At 43.1% G+C, this 15,370-nt stretch overlaps 1 protein-coding gene across 6 annotated transcripts; it reads left to right on the forward strand.

Annotated features, from left to right (window-relative positions):
* Positions 1-260: 260 nt before the first annotated feature.
* Positions 261-14,145, forward strand: tom1l2 (target of myb1 like 2 membrane trafficking protein). Of its 6 annotated transcripts, XM_035145589.2 has the most exons (16): positions 261-385; positions 835-919; positions 1,626-1,704; positions 2,040-2,189; positions 3,271-3,405; positions 3,532-3,678; positions 3,878-3,994; positions 4,155-4,288; positions 4,458-4,509; positions 6,105-6,113; positions 6,803-6,971; positions 8,196-8,322; positions 8,706-8,784; positions 9,910-9,969; positions 11,573-11,618; positions 11,727-14,145. In XM_035145589.2, exons 1-16 carry the CDS (start codon positions 334-336, stop codon positions 11,873-11,875), a joined length of 1,590 nt encoding a protein of 529 aa, XP_035001480.1. In that variant the 5' UTR covers positions 261-333; the 3' UTR covers positions 11,876-14,145. The 6 variants fall into 6 exon arrangements, 5 of the variants coding, with proteins under 5 accessions (XP_035001480.1, XP_035001479.1, XP_035001481.1 ...); XR_004694443.1 differs by lacking the exon at positions 6,105-6,113 and having other exon boundaries at positions 6,767-6,971; positions 9,782-9,969; positions 11,727-11,770; XM_035145588.2 differs by lacking the exon at positions 6,105-6,113 and having other exon boundaries at positions 6,767-6,971.
* The last annotated feature ends 1,225 nt before the right edge of the window (positions 14,146-15,370 follow it).

Below are 15,370 nucleotides of genomic sequence, written 5' to 3' on the forward strand. Positions count from 1 at the left end.
GGTATTAAAACTTAGAAAAGACTAACCATTTGAACAGATGTCTCATCACAATAAAAAAACTAAAAGTGCATGGTCTATGTCCGCATTATCTCTATATCAGAATAAGCTCTTGAGCCATATAATAACCGCTTCACTTTTATGGACGCAACCTTTGGTGCCTTTTATTTACAATCGCCCTGCTCCCGTGATGGATGCTCCATCTGTCCAATCACGCTAAAGGTCAGGATTTCCCGGCCAATCCGGCTGCTCGGTGGGCGGGGTTTTCCAGTCTTTTCCTCATGTATCGCTCTCCTCACATCAGCCCATGGACTGACTTGTTTGTTGTCGAGCAAGATGGAGTTCCTTCTGGGAAATCCTTACAGTACCCCGGTGGGGCACTGCATCGGTAATGTACCTACACGTTTAAGGGACGACTGTGCGTGCAGCTCGACGTGCGTGTGTCCCAGAGACGCGGCTGTTTTTGGGGCTAAATAGCCGCTTACGGTCATTGCTAGCTTGAGCATGCTAACGTCCCTGAATGAGTTGTATACAGCTGGAGAGCCACCGTTAGCCGCCGAAGCTAACCAGTAGTTACGTCGTTACCTGCTGTCATTGAGCCGTTGTCGCTGTAATGCTCCGTTTTCTGACGCCGTCACTTCTTAGTTTAGCGCTGAAAACATCAGCCAGCACAGTGACCTGCTACATCTTAAAGGTTAGCTAATTACTAAGTTAGCTAACAGCTGCCTAGCCACCGGTCATCGTCATGTAATTGGGCTGCTTTGCTTTTGCTGAAACGTCTTCACAGGTTGTCTTCTCAACCGCTGTCGTGTGTGTGTGTGCGTGTGTGTGTTGCAGAGAGAGCCACTGATGGCTCCTTGCAAAATGAAGACTGGACCCTCAACATGGAAATATGCGACATCATCAATGAAACAGAGGATGGGTGAGTAACCAGAGAAAACCAGAGGATACCTGATCCCTGCATGTTATTGATTAACTCATGAACAGGTTCTCTTCCTTGTTCCTGCTCTGATCACACACAATGCATTGCTGCTGCATCCTCCACATGTCAGTGTCACTCCAGTCCTCTGCTCTGGCTCTGGCTGTGTGAGGTGGATGAATGCAAGAGCTCCCTGCTTATCTCCCTGCCCCGGTAACCTTGTACTGTGTGTTTCGAGCTGCTGTGTGAAGTCCAGCTCATGTTTGGTTAGCAGCTTGTAAACAGGCTTTGGTGGGTCCAGACTGCTGCAATGTACTGCACCCCAGCAGCAGTCTATAAAAAGATTCCTGACTCTACTTCTTTATTGTCGCAGAGGAATGCGAGGGCTGTCATACGCCCGTTTACTCGGGCGCTGATGTCATCTGTTAGGAGCAGTAAAAGAATAAAAGTGTTAATCATTTGTGTCGGCCAGAAGAGTGGTCACAGTGGCGATCCAGAGATGAGGAAAAGGAAAGAATCATTGACGTGTGCCTCAACGTGGTGATTAGACTGCCATTCAGGAAGTCTTTGGCCATTATCGCCTCAGTCATTTATTTTGTTCTGCTTCATATGTCTCATCGGCCCATTAAAATGCTCTGTGCATAATATGCTATTCTATACTTGTGTGTTTAATGTGTGTCTTTACATTTGGTTGTGTGTGTGTGTACAGGCCAAAAGATGCCATTAGAGCAGTGAAGAAGAGGCTGAATGGCAACAGGAACTATAGAGAAGTGATGTTGACTTTAACGGTGAGTGTAAAGTGGCAAGAGGAAGACTCGTACACCTATTTACTAATTCTAAAGTATTAAAAATATTATTCATTTTGTCTTATTCTCCTATTATCACAATCAGGCGTAGTGTGTGACAGTTTGTCATCCCTCTCACACAATGTGATATTGTGTAGTGCAAATCACTCAGGGCAGCTTGATTTAACTCACAATTTGCATTGAGGTTTTGCAATCCACTGGATCCTCTCCACTCGGCCTGGGTTGTCAAACTATTTGCATGTCTGTAATGGTGTATGGGCAACGGTTTGCCTGACATTAGCATGCTCTTAAATCATTCTGTTTTCTGCATCCACCAGGTGCTGGAGACGTGTGTGAAGAACTGCGGCCATCGTTTTCATGCTCTAATCACCAGCAGGGACTTTGTTGATGGTGTGCTTGTTAAAATCATCTCCCCTAAAAACAACCCACCGACAATCGTTCAAGATAAAGTACTCGCCCTGATTCAGGTAAGATATCAAGCAATATTGAGTCATGCCTGCACAGCCTGTGCATGTCATTGATCTTAGTACATTATTCATCTCATGGATATCTAGTCTATTTTTCTTTTTTAATTGCTGCGGGGGAAACTTGAGTCAGTGAGTGAGAACTGACATGTTTTTGTTTTTTTAGCATTACTGTTTATTACTAATGTACCTATGAAGAAGTTCCGTAGGTTGCTTATCATCCTCAGGATGAGCCTCAGGTAAAGTACAATGTCTCCAGGGCTTCAGCCAGGAGCAGCATCCAGTTACCTGCCACAGCTCATGTTACCTTGCGAGGCTCATGTGGACTGCTCATATTTCCACCATGGGAACCATGTGTCTACAGCTGCAGCCTTGATCCAGCAGGGGAGCTAACAGTACCTGTGGGAGAGGGGAGAGAGACTGTAGTTGTTGTTTGTCTCATCATTAGACAAGTTTATGTCACAAGGGTCATCTGGGACAATTGTGTGGGAACATTTTTTGAGCAACACACATGCGCACACACAGACACGCATGCAGAGTTGATGCATCCTTTAGCAAGATGCGTATCGTCCAGTTAGACGACTGTGGTTGTGTTGTGCAGCTCCCTCACTGTCTCATCTCTCCTGCGTTAATGTGTTTATAAAAGTGAGCAAAGGTTCACAGTTAAAATATTCGAAAACAAAGCCTCAAGCCACAGTTAGAGTATTACTTTTGCACGGTTTTTATTTTGCTTTCAATCAAAAGAAGGAAGCTTCTGTAGAGATTTTTATTTAGATCAAATGGGCTGTGCAGTTTAAAGTAGCCTCAAAGTCCATTTGAACTAAGTTTTTTAGAAGTGTGGCTTGTGCTTGAGCTATTATTGTGTTCCAGTGTAGCGTTAGCCTCTCCACTGCTGAAAGAGCTGCCAAGTGCTTTGTGGTTGGCTGACTGACGGCATTCAAGGCAGACGAACAAAAATGATCAGAGAATAGGCCTGATTTACTATTCTGACATCCCTTTGCTTTGTTAGCTATAAAGGTCCTCCCTGTATCCCTGTTTTTTTTTCCATCTCTTTTCTTTTAACTCTTTTCTTTGCCTTCTTCAGGCATGGGCGGATGCATTCAGGAGCAGTCCAGACCTCACAGGGGTGGTTCAAGTCTACGAGGAGCTAAAAAGGAAAGGCATCGAGTTCCCCATGTCAGACCTGGAGACTCTGTCGCCTATACACACACCTCTGCGGGTAGGAGGCATTTCATTAAGCAGCTTACCTCCGCTCATATGCGAAGTCTAAGTATCGTAAGATAATCCTTCTAATTAACCTCTCACACTCTGTTATTTATATTAACTCTCTCTCTGTTGTTTCTAGTCTGCAACTGCTCCAGAGGGGGACTCCACCTTACAGAAGTACAGCGCCCCCCCTCAGCCCACACCGCAAGCTGTCCCGCCAGCCTACACTGAGCCTCAGGTCCCCAACATTCTCCCCTCTGGATCCATCAATCCTACATCTGAACAGGTGCAGAGTTATTAGAAGCTATTGCTATTTGAACCATTCATCCTCTACTTTTTGGCTACTTATTTCAACTACTCTGATTTCCCACACTTCTTCCTCCCCAATGCAATTATACATTTTAGTGAGTTAAAATCAGCCTAATTCAGTTTTCCACCCACTGGTCAGACAGACAGATGGATAAATGTGTCTGTGTGTCCTCCAGATTTGCCAGCTGCGCAGCGAGTTGGACATCGTTCGTGGAAACACTAAGGTGATGTCAGAGATGTTGACCGAGATGGTCCCAGGACAGGAGGATGCTTCAGACTATGAGTTACTACAGGCAAGGAACCACTTATGTGTGTCTGTCTGTGTCTATATCCTGAAGTGTATAAATGAGCAAATATAAAAGCTGGATATTTTTTGTTTGAACAGACTAGTACAAACTGTAAGAAAACCATAACCTGAGACCATCATGCGTCTGTGTGTTTGTACGTTCTCAGGAGCTGAACAGGACTTGCAGATCCATGCAGCAGAGAATAATGGAGCTCATCTCCTGTGTTTCCAACGAATCTGTGACTGAGGAGCTGCTGCACGTCAACGACGACCTCAACAACATTTTCTTACGCTACGAAAGGTTCAGAAAAGCTGATGAGCACACATACAACGGCAGGGGCAGGAGGCCAAAATTACACACACCCAAACTGTTCTTTTTCCTGACAGCACTGCATGTTTGCTCTTATTTGGTCAGATAAACTGAAGAATTTCTCATTCTTCTCTTTCATGTCGTCTTGTCTTTGCCTCAGGTATGAGAGGTTTAGGTCTGGGAGGTCTTCTGCTCAGAGTGTCAACAACGGGGTGAGTGGGGAAACGCCCAATGTTTGTTTTACTCTTCAAATTCCTGGATTACCTGTCTGTATGTTCTGTATGTTATTTTCTTTTCTTTCATGCCCACACCTTTCACTGTTAGTAGTGTGTCCATGCATGTTACATTATTGCTAAGGCTTTACAATGTCTGTGGTTAACCATCAGCAATTTACACAATGTACCTAATTAAATGGAAACCCAAGCAAAGGCATACATGGAAACCCAAGCAAAGGCATACATGCATTTACTTTTATTATTATATTTCGAATGTGCCACGTTCCAAAATGTTTTCCGTTGCGACATTAATGTTACTTTTTGTAAGACATTCAAATCAGGCCTGTTGTATTCGAGTCCTGTCCAGCAGGGGGAAACATTCACTGTGTCAATGCACTTCAGCGTCCAGTCTAGTCACAGCTTTGGAGATGGCTGGGTGCTATTCTCCAAAAATAAAGAAGGCTTTACATGTGAAAGCACTGTTTGAAGCTGAGAGTTATTCATAACCTTTAAACAGTTGCCCCCTCTCTGTTTTCTGAAGCTTTATGGGCGTCCATTTCTGTCTTCCGAGGTTTCAAACTGATCTGTCAACAAACCATACAAAATCTAAATCTAGATTGAGAACAACTTTTATCAGCAGCTAGGTTTTACTTCTTGCTTCCATGAGTCACATGCTTGCAGCTATTAACAGCAGCATCTTTCTTTGCTTCATACCTTCCCTCAATTTCATGTGGTTTTACCTGATTACCGCTTTAATACTTGATAACACTGATTCAAATCTTTTCAGCTAGGCCCTGTTTAGACTTGGTATTAACATCCGTCCTGAGAGATCACAAGTGGTCTGCGCCAAGTCCGTCTGTTCACACCTGGTTTTAAATTGCGTCCTGAATGTGCCTCCTGTGACAACTTGTGATTGGATCTCATACGTGCGTGTGTGTGTGTGTGTGTTTGTCGCTGCAAGCCAGAGATGAACAGAAAGAGCGAGTGGAGTCAAGAGGGATTGAATGACTCAATGCAGCTCTACTATTTGCTAAGATTTGACACATTTAAGCAAAGTATCAGTCATTATGTGGCGATCTGTGTTGATATCGGGTTTGTGGCCACAGACAAATCAACGTATGGACACTGAGAAGCGTAAAAAAAGACTTCATTCATTGTGAAATTGTATTGGGTCAGATTGGGATGTCAGCTGAGTCGGCGCGTCAATCATATGTGGCCCAGGATGCATTTGCAGTCACACAGCGAAAATGATGTGGCCACATGCGTCCCAGACCACCTCCTGTGATGTGAGTGATCGGATCTCAGGACACATAGATGGTGCATTTGGGTGCGTTCAGACCTGAACTTAGAGCTGACCACTTGTGATCAGATCTATCAGGATGGATGTTGATGCCAGGTCTCAACAGGGTCTACCAGAAATAAAATGAAAAGCATGAAGCAAGACTGTGCTCTTGGAGGCTCTTGGGTTTCCCATTAATCTGGCACAGTATATCGCCCATAGTTATGCCATTACATTGTGTCCCTGCACATGTCAATGGTATTCACTGTCTCTTCCTTTCTGTTCTTTTCTGTTCTTCTGTGTCTGTGGCTAGCTGAGACAGGCAAGTATGAAAATATTGTCCCTAAATGACCAGTGTCACCCAACAGCTACCGTTGAAACATAGTTAAATAATATGGGCCCAGCGTAGTATCTTTCACCCCATATGGCATGTTTTGATTCTGCAGCCCCTATAGCCAATGATATGATGAACCTGGAGGTAGACTGACAGTGTCACTGTCATGTTGTGTTTGCATTATCTCAAATGATCTGGGTTGGAGATTTGCAGACTGATCTTGGTAGAGAATAACCTCCAGAACCCAAAGATTTAGTCCCCCCCCCTCCCTCCCTGCTGGATTTCTACCTTCTTAAGGGGATATTAGTTTTTTAAAAAGATGACCAGTGCTTTCGGTGCATCTCTAATAACTGACAACAAATCAGAAATAAAAGGAGAATTTCTTCTAAGCAAATACCAAACATGTGGTATTTGTATGTAAAACAGTATCTTGGAGCCCCTTAAGAAACAGTTTTTCAGAAAGTAATTTAATTTCCTGTTGCCTTTAATCGCAGACATTTTCATGCTCTCCTGTAGCTAACCAACACGTGTGTACTTCTTATGCACTATGCCATCATTTATTTCATATAGACCACAATGTACTGTATAATCCCGCCTTTCGTTAACACTAAATCCTTCTCTCTGCTTCTACATGACACAAGAGCCGTAAGTGTGTCTCATCACTCCTCCTTCACCAGGTCCTCAGTGAGGCCACAGAGGATAACCTGATTGACCTCGGCCCAGGCTCCCCGGCGGTGGTCAGCAACATGCCCAGCACAGCCCCCACCAGCCTGCCTGCCACCATCACTGCCCCTGCAGTAAGGCCGTCCTCGCCAGCCACCTTGGCCTCCCGCCTGGCTGGTCTCGGTATGCACATCCTACCTCAGCCATTAGGCAAATGTTCAGTTTGAGACTCCAGAAACGATGCTCTCCTTCTCATTCAGCATATTGTGATGATCTCGAGTGGGCGGTTTTATAGCTTTTAATAACAGTAGTAGGTAAATGGTGGTTGTTTGGTTGAATCACACCAAGATGAGCGGCTTTATGAAATTAGCCCGATGGCAAGTTAGTAATATAATAATGAAGGTCTGTCCCCTTATGCTATAATTGAATGGAGACTGTCAGACAAGATGGTTTAGAAGGTTGGTTAATTTCACTTACATAACTGGATTAAAGGAACTGTTCCACCTTTTTGGAAGCACAGACATGTTTTTATTTCTTGTCGATAGTCAGACAAGTTGTTTGACTGTCTGTGCCTTAACTATAGAGCTAGCTCACCTTGTACCTCTTTAACACCAAAATTAGCAGGTATATGTCGATTTTTAAACACACCTAATCTCCTCTAAGAAGTCAATTGACTCCTTTTCCTCTGTTTTTTTCCCCCGGTCATGTTTGATGTCACCTCGCTGTCTTGACAGTGTTGCATCTTGCACAATATGAATATGTGAAAAACAATAACTACACAAACATTCACAGCTATTTACACACCAACCCCCCAAAGTTCAACGAACATTATAACATCATGCCAAGACAGCAGAGCATCTAGACTGCCAAAATATAGCATAGGATGAGGAAATTAGCGCATTCACCCGGGTGTTGTGTTTCCATCACTGCCAATCAGAGCCAAAGCTGATTAAATACGCATTTCTTCGTCTGCGGAGTCATTTGACCTGGCGGTGAATGCAGATTGTGTCCATTCCTATTGCAGTTCAAAGCCAGATGTTAGTGGGAGTTAGTGGTTTTTTAGCCAGTGCAAAAGAGGCTTTAGAAAAATGACTGGAGCAGAGAGAAGCGTTACCAAAGTTCAGAACTCCAGACAGGTCCCTGCTCTTAAGCCTCCACAAATCCACAACTTGTCATTATGCTTTGTGTATAGATTAAACACACAAGATACAGCCTGGTAATTAGGTCTTGTTGGTAGGCGTGTGTTTTGATCTTTGGACAGAGCCTCGCTAACTGTCTCCCTGACTCTTGTTTTGATACAGTTACAAAGCCTCTGTGGGATTTATATTAAAAGTTATGTACAATTTGTACTTTGTGTTTCACGCTGCAGGGGTTACATGACAATCCAGTGTGTTTTCTCCCCTCCAGACATGGGTGCAGACAGTGTGAGCAGTACCCTGAGCTCTCTGACCAGCTGTAAGCCTCCTCCTGCTCAGGACGACTTTGATGTGTTCGCTCAAACCAGGACTGGAGCTATGTCGGAACCACGCAAGACGTAAGTACACAGAAAATTTACAGTTTGTGCTGCTTTAGATGCAAAGTGTAAATTAAGTATCGGCCTCTGAAACCCCACTGTTATTTTTGAAAGCTTAGATTAATAATTGTTTTTTTATTGCAAATCAACATTCAGATTTTTACCTTGATTAATCATTTGATGTACAGTAGAAAACAGTGTCCATCAGTTTCAACTACTTTCTCACACTGGAGAAGAAGCTGGAATCATTAACTCTTTGCATAAAAATGGCTTCAACATTTAATAGATTATCAGAAAGTCGGTTTCAGATCAGTTTTCTTTTGATCAATGACTCAATTGATTGTTTAAAGTGGCAAAGCAAGTTCCAAACACTACTACAAAGTCCTCTGTCTGTCTCGTCTCAGTACCACAGCAGAAGACAGCCACGCCCCCCCTAGCAGCCTTCCTCCCACTCTGGACGTCCTACAGCCGACTGCAGGAGGGGTGAGTCTATAAGTCCAGTCTGGTCTTAAACAGTCACTCTGTATTTTCATAACCACTCAGCCAACATCTGAAGTGTGTTTGTGAATGTGTGGTGTATGACGGCCTGACGAGCTATACCATCACGTTGCAGATGTCTTCTCACGTGCTTTAACTGCTGCCTCTAGAAGCAGGATGCAGCTAAACATCCCAAGTTGTAGAACCATAGGCTGTATATAGAGACGGACGACATGACAGCCTCTTCAAAGTAAAATCATCTGGTGGATGGCTGCAGTATAGGTATTAAAACCCCATCGCCCCCATGGTTGTGGATGCTAGAGTGTGGCGCGCACGGCAATTTGCTGTCCGGACCCGACCGAGCCAGAGAGAAAATTAGCCGAAACAAACGGGCACGATTACAGGCACGTGGAGTGAAAAAAATCCTGTAGATAACCCAGTAAAGTGACCAACCTCGAACCCAATCATCATTTCAAAACTTTGGTCTGAGTCCTGATGGTCTTGGTTGGGGTATCCAAGCACTAGTGCATGGGGACATGGACCAAACAAACAAGTCAAATAGATTTTTTCTCAAACATGGATTCTCTTGTTTTAGGTAGTTGTTATCACAGTGTTTTTTGTTTTGTTTGTTGTTTGATGCCATAAAAACACGGTGAAGCGTCGGGATAAACAGCTGAGACTGACTCCCGATTGGTCGAAAGCGTTTCAAAATGTGTCGTCCATCTTTATACGTAGTTTCAGCAGCATTACTAACAGGACTGCCACATTTTGTCTTGTCAGTTGTTTGTGAGCTCGTCATGAAGCTGTTTTCACGCATAGTGAAACTGAGCAATCAAGTATGGAAGGAAACATATCGGACTATGTGTGTGTGCTCCAATACCCAACAGGACACTTGTTTTTAGTGGGTTGTTTTCTTTTATCCAACCTGCTCCTATGTGTGCGTGATGTGCCACACCCTTCACAAATATTGATTACCCGTTTCTTTGTTGTTTTGTTTCCTCAGACAATACTTTACTTCCTTAAGTTGTATTTGAGTTAACACTTCATTTAAGTCATTTGTTCTGTTGTGTTTGGGGTGGTTTTTTTGTTTTTTCTGTTCTCACTTGTGGCGGCCTCGCTGCTGCTGTGTAGGGTGTCGGCGGCCAGTCCTCTGTCATGGATGACATAGAGGAGTGGCTGTGTACAGACGTGGTGAGCCCATCCTGATTTTTTTTTTTTTATTTCTGCCTGCAGTTTTCTCTCTTTCCTTTTTTACGTTGTTGCATCCACTTATCCTTTTTCTAAAGTTGCTTTAATTACATTCATTTAACATCCTTATCACCTTTAAGTCACTAACAGTTTGTTGTGGGGGCAAACTAACCTTGTCATGTATAAATGTTGTGAAATGAGCATAAGGTCTTGGAACAGAAAAGTGTCTGCAGGTGCATCTAAAAGAATATTGTGTAAAATGTCAATAGTTTTCCTCAGGTATTTAAGTAACTGATAATCTAATATCCTAGACTCATTACATGTAAAGTAAAATGTTTCAAGCATTTTTTTTATTTTGATAAATACAGCCTACAACTCAAACAAAACACATCTCAAAATATTCCGAATATTTAATTTAGAGTTTGAGGAAATTACTATTAACACAGAATAAATACTGCATATCTCTTATTCTAGTTCAGTAAAGAACGTCATTGCTAAAAGAGCTGGCTGTTTGCAGAGTGCTGTATCAAAGCATATTCAGGGACAGTTGACTGGAAGGGAAATATGTGGTAGGAACAGCTGCACGAGGAACAGGGATGACTGCAGCCTTTAGAAGATTGTCAGTGTCAAGAACTTGGGGGAGCTTCACGTGGAGTGGACTGAGGCTGGAGTCAGTGCATCAAGAGCCACCACGCACAGACAGTCTTCAGGTGATTGACTACAACTGTTGCATAACTATGATTAAACCAATCCTGAACCAGAGACCACGTCAGAAGCATCTTACTTGGAATGAGGAGAGCAGTAATCCGTGCTAGAGGAGCTCCGACCTCCGACAAGTGCTGAGTGCCTAACATAACATACTTTTCAGAAGTTGGACATTTCTGTATATGTCCTGTTTTTGATTAATCTTGGGAAATATTTAAAGCCATAATCACCTAAATTAAAACAAGAAAAGTTGAAAATTTTCACTTCATGTGTAATGAATCTTGAGCATATGAAAGTTTTCGCTTTTTGAATTTGATTACGATTTGTTTTTTTAACTTTTCCGCGATTTTATTTAGTTAAAGATGTACCTGTCTAATCAGGTTGTCTTACTATCCGTCTGCTTTCATCTCTGACAATCAAGAATAAAGTTCCTTCTACTGTTAGAGGTGTTTAGTTTATTAGCTTTATCCTAAATTGTACCAAATTAGAGATTTATTACAGATTTGTAATGTGACGCAGTTAAAGACAGGATGTGTGATTAACTGCCCCTGGTTCACAATAAATGATCACATGACTTCATGCTCATTTTACTGTGTTGCATTACTAATTGGTGAAATGCAACTTTTTTGTTTGGGAGATAACTGGTTTATTTGTTTGGGTATTCATTTTTTGTTATTTAATTGGGCATCAATACAAAGTGGTACAGCAGGTAAGTGGCTCCTTGTATTGTAATAAAAACTGGTGAGTGTCATGATTAAAACTATATCCTGAGCTGTGTGTGTGTTTGTTGAATTTAGTGGTTTTGAGTCACATGCACAGGATGAGAGTTCCTCTTGGTTTTTGGTGCTTTGCTGTGAAATAAGTTTGACAGAGTGTAACTATGTCCCCCCCCCCCCAACAGATAGGAGATGAAGGTGAGGAAGGCGAGGAAGGTGTGACAAGTGAAGGTCAGTCAACACATATCTCCTTTTCTCCGTTTCCTGGGGGGGGGGGGGTTCCACTCACTAACTTACTTCCTCTTGTTTTATTCCTTTTGTTCATATTCTATCCTCAAGAGTTCGACAAGTTCCTCGAGGAAAGAGCCAAAGCTGCAGAGGTGACGCCCAGCCTACCGTCGCCCCCCAGTGGTGACCCGGGCGCCGGGCAGGGAACCCCCAGCCGCAAGAAGGCAGACCGGCCAGAGGACGCTTTGTTTGCCATGTAGACCTTCAACCTCTGACCCTCGATTGCCCCCCCTCCCCCGACCAGCTGAGCAGCATCACCCGAGGACAGACTGACCTGACGTTAAAACACATCCACCTGATATACACTTCAGTTACACTACACAGATCTGTGCTGTCCTTGTAAAAAAAAAAAACGAAAAAAGGAATTATTCTTGCTCTCAGTTAATTTTGGATCTCACCCAAATGATGTCAGAGGCAATGAGGCCGCCTGCTTATTCCTCCATCTTTATGCGCGAAGAATCTCCCTCCGCCTGCTGTGGACTGCAGAGCTTCATGTCGCGGCTAATCCTGATGATGACATGTAGAGTTTTCTAAAAAAAAATTAAAAAAAAGAGTCATGGCCATAAGTAGGAGACCCATTTCCTTACCAAGCCTTCAAAGCATGAATTAAGACCAACCAACCTTGATCATTTCAGTTTTTACGGATTAAAAGACCCCAACAGAAGCATTACGGTTGTTTTTGCAGAATTGCTCTTTAAAGGCAGAAGCACCGAGCCTCCATATACAGATATTGTTTTGGTGTTTGTATCAGTACCTTTGCAAGTCCGTCTAAGTTGGATTGTAAATCTGTAAATGACAAATGTCAAGTTTATTAGTTGTGTGTATATTTAAGCTACAATATGTATGAAAGAGACGTGGATTTAATGTAGATTTTTGAAAAGGGTTTATGTTCGCAGCTGCTCTGACAATAGGGATGTGCCTCACTGGGCACAAAAAAAGGGAATAGTATAATTTAAAAACTCTAAATCAGAAAGATGAAGAAGGGACTTTAGTTTTGTGATCAGTATCATTGCGCAAACAAACTGACAAATGTGTTGTTTTCCTTTTAAAGCTTGTTGTAGATTTCACCTTTTACAAATGTAACCGCAAAGGTTTGACGACGCGTCGGCGGGAAAACAGATTTATTGAGATTATTTTGCTGAGATTTTACGAGTGTGAAGCTGCTGTTGTTTCCGTCTGCTGGACAGTTCTTCTTGATGTAAACATCCGTATGCTGAAGATGGATACAAAGATATTTTTGTGTCGTTGAATGTTTTAAAACGGGTTCCCAGTCTGCGTTGCTGGTGCCTGAGGAGATGATGCTGTATGTAAGGGACCAAACTTGTGGATGTGGAAGGAAATTTCTGGATAACAAGCGTGTCCGCGCACTTTTACCCAGAATCCACAGCTTTATATGTGTAAGGGATGTCATGAGAAGTCAGTGTCACACTACAAAAGCTGTTTGCACATATATTTTTCTTTGTGAATTTCTCCTTTGTTTCATCTCGCCAGCATCTCAAAAGGCCTGACCTTTCAACGTGACATTTGTTTTCAGAAATGAGCTCACCGCAGACGCAGCGCCCACAAATGAGACATTTTACTCCTTTGACAATAGTAAATGCATCATGTTACACAATCGTAACAAGCTGAAAACAAGCATGCACTCTGACGGCTGTGTTACCTTTCAACCTGCGCTGTGAATCAGCAAAACGCTTAACCAGATGCAAGTAATGAGAAATACATCAGCGGAGGTGTAGAAATATTATGTCCAGCACTGCTTATTTTTCAGATCAGTATTTTAAATCGATTCATTGTCGAAAAGGAAAACTGGGAATGATCTGAAATGATCTTTTAGTGTTTTTTCTTTTGGTTTTATGGAGTCCTGGTTTCCGTTTTATACATTGCTGCTGGCTAATGTATCTTTGTCATGTTCATTGGTTTTGTGGGTGGGTTGATTGTGTCAACGCAGTAAACGTAAACGCCGCGAGAGCATCACACCGGTTCTTCTCATTTTATCTCATGAAGGATACATGTTTTTTAAATCGACGAGTAGCACACGACAAAGCAGACGTGTTCCCGCCTACTCTGGACACTTTCGACGAAGCATCAACGTTGCACATTTTCAAAGGGAAGCTTCCCTTCTCGTATTTTAGTGTTAAACATGTGGGTGTCAGCAGAAACGTTTTTATCTCAAATACATGTCGTCACTGTCCTGTTCGAAAAAGCGCCCTGCGGTTATTTCAGTTTGAGCTCAGTCTGTGATTTGTAACTGAATCTCAGCGTAGCGGTAGCTGAGAGTCATCTCAACCCTGAATTACAGAGGAACAGTGTGTTTCTTTGTTTGTCACTGGATAATATAACAAGATGCTTGAAAAGGGGCGGCTGTGCTGTGTGACTGCAACTTTCCTCCGTTGCCTCATCTGTCATTTCTCTTTGTGTTGTTGGACTTATGCATGAACTCTAATAAAACATTAGCAGTGTGTGATCCGCAGTCTCGTGTTTTGTCTTCATTTCTCTCGTCTTATTTTCAAGAGACTGCTGTTCTCTCCCCCACGATGCCCGGCCACCGCTCCAGTCATACCACCCTTCTTACTGGGTCCCCCTTCAGATGGTAATAGCTGAGGCTGTCCTATAGTAAACCCTTTTCATTTACTGTAGCCCCCCTGCTACCACCTCTCTCTTGAGGCCTGTGGGCCCCACACCAGTGGCTTCCCCATTGGTCGTCAGGAATCGCCTCATCCCACAACATGGCCCCTCACATTCTGCCTCAGTCACTGGAGCGTTTTCCCGGTCAAAAAGAAAGAGGGGTGTGTCTGTCGGACAGTAGACTGGAACCCACCAGTACACAGGATCCCTGTTTTGATGCAGCATGAGTCCGTAGCTCGATTATTTCTTGAAAGTCGTATTGCACAAAAGAGCTGGTGGATTTCTCTATAAGAGGTAAATGAAATGCTTTTATGTTTTCAGTTTGATCACCGAGGAGAATTGAGATACAAACTAACAAGTTGTGGCTGTATAGAAACGTGGTCTTTGTTAATATGATGTATGCTGCATTGTTAGAAGAAAATATTCCAATATGGTGCTAAATCAGAAAAAACTATATATTTTTTTGCCTGTGGCAGAAGCACCATCTGCTGCTTGTTGGCACGAGACTGGGTAATGTTAGTGTTCGTGTGACAATGTGCAACAACAACTACTGTTATATGTTTAAACAATGATGCTGATGATACAGTTACACATAAGATCAAAAGGATTTCTATGACTGTTTTCCTCTTCAAATACAAATGAGACTTAAATTCTGATGAGCATCACATTAACTGTCGCATTATAACGTCTGTTACAGAGGAGCTGTTGGATCAGGGTCGGATTAATAATCACTAGAGGGGAGAAAATTGGAGGATCCACATTTCCTCAGGCTTTATCCACCACCCTGGTGTGTGTCTTTGTCAGTGTGTGTGTGTGTGTGTCCCCCTGTCCAGAAGCAGTCAGTTAGCGCACCCTGCTGGTTGGATTACAGAGCCTGACGACACGTGTCAGAGGTCAGCGTGTGTGGAAAAAGCATCATTCAGCAACTTGAACCCCAGAAATACTGTAGGAAACACAACAACCCTCCTGGACGAAGTGTATCCAGCGTGCGTGGACATGCTGCTCTGGGCTGTGGTGCATTGTAGTTGCATTGCATTTCAAGCTGAGTCAGTGCAATGGATCTGCTCTGC

The sequence above is a fragment of the Hippoglossus stenolepis genome, chromosome 21 (assembly GCF_022539355.2).
Source record: "Hippoglossus stenolepis isolate QCI-W04-F060 chromosome 21, HSTE1.2, whole genome shotgun sequence".
NCBI lineage: Eukaryota > Metazoa > Chordata > Actinopteri > Pleuronectiformes > Pleuronectidae > Hippoglossus > Hippoglossus stenolepis.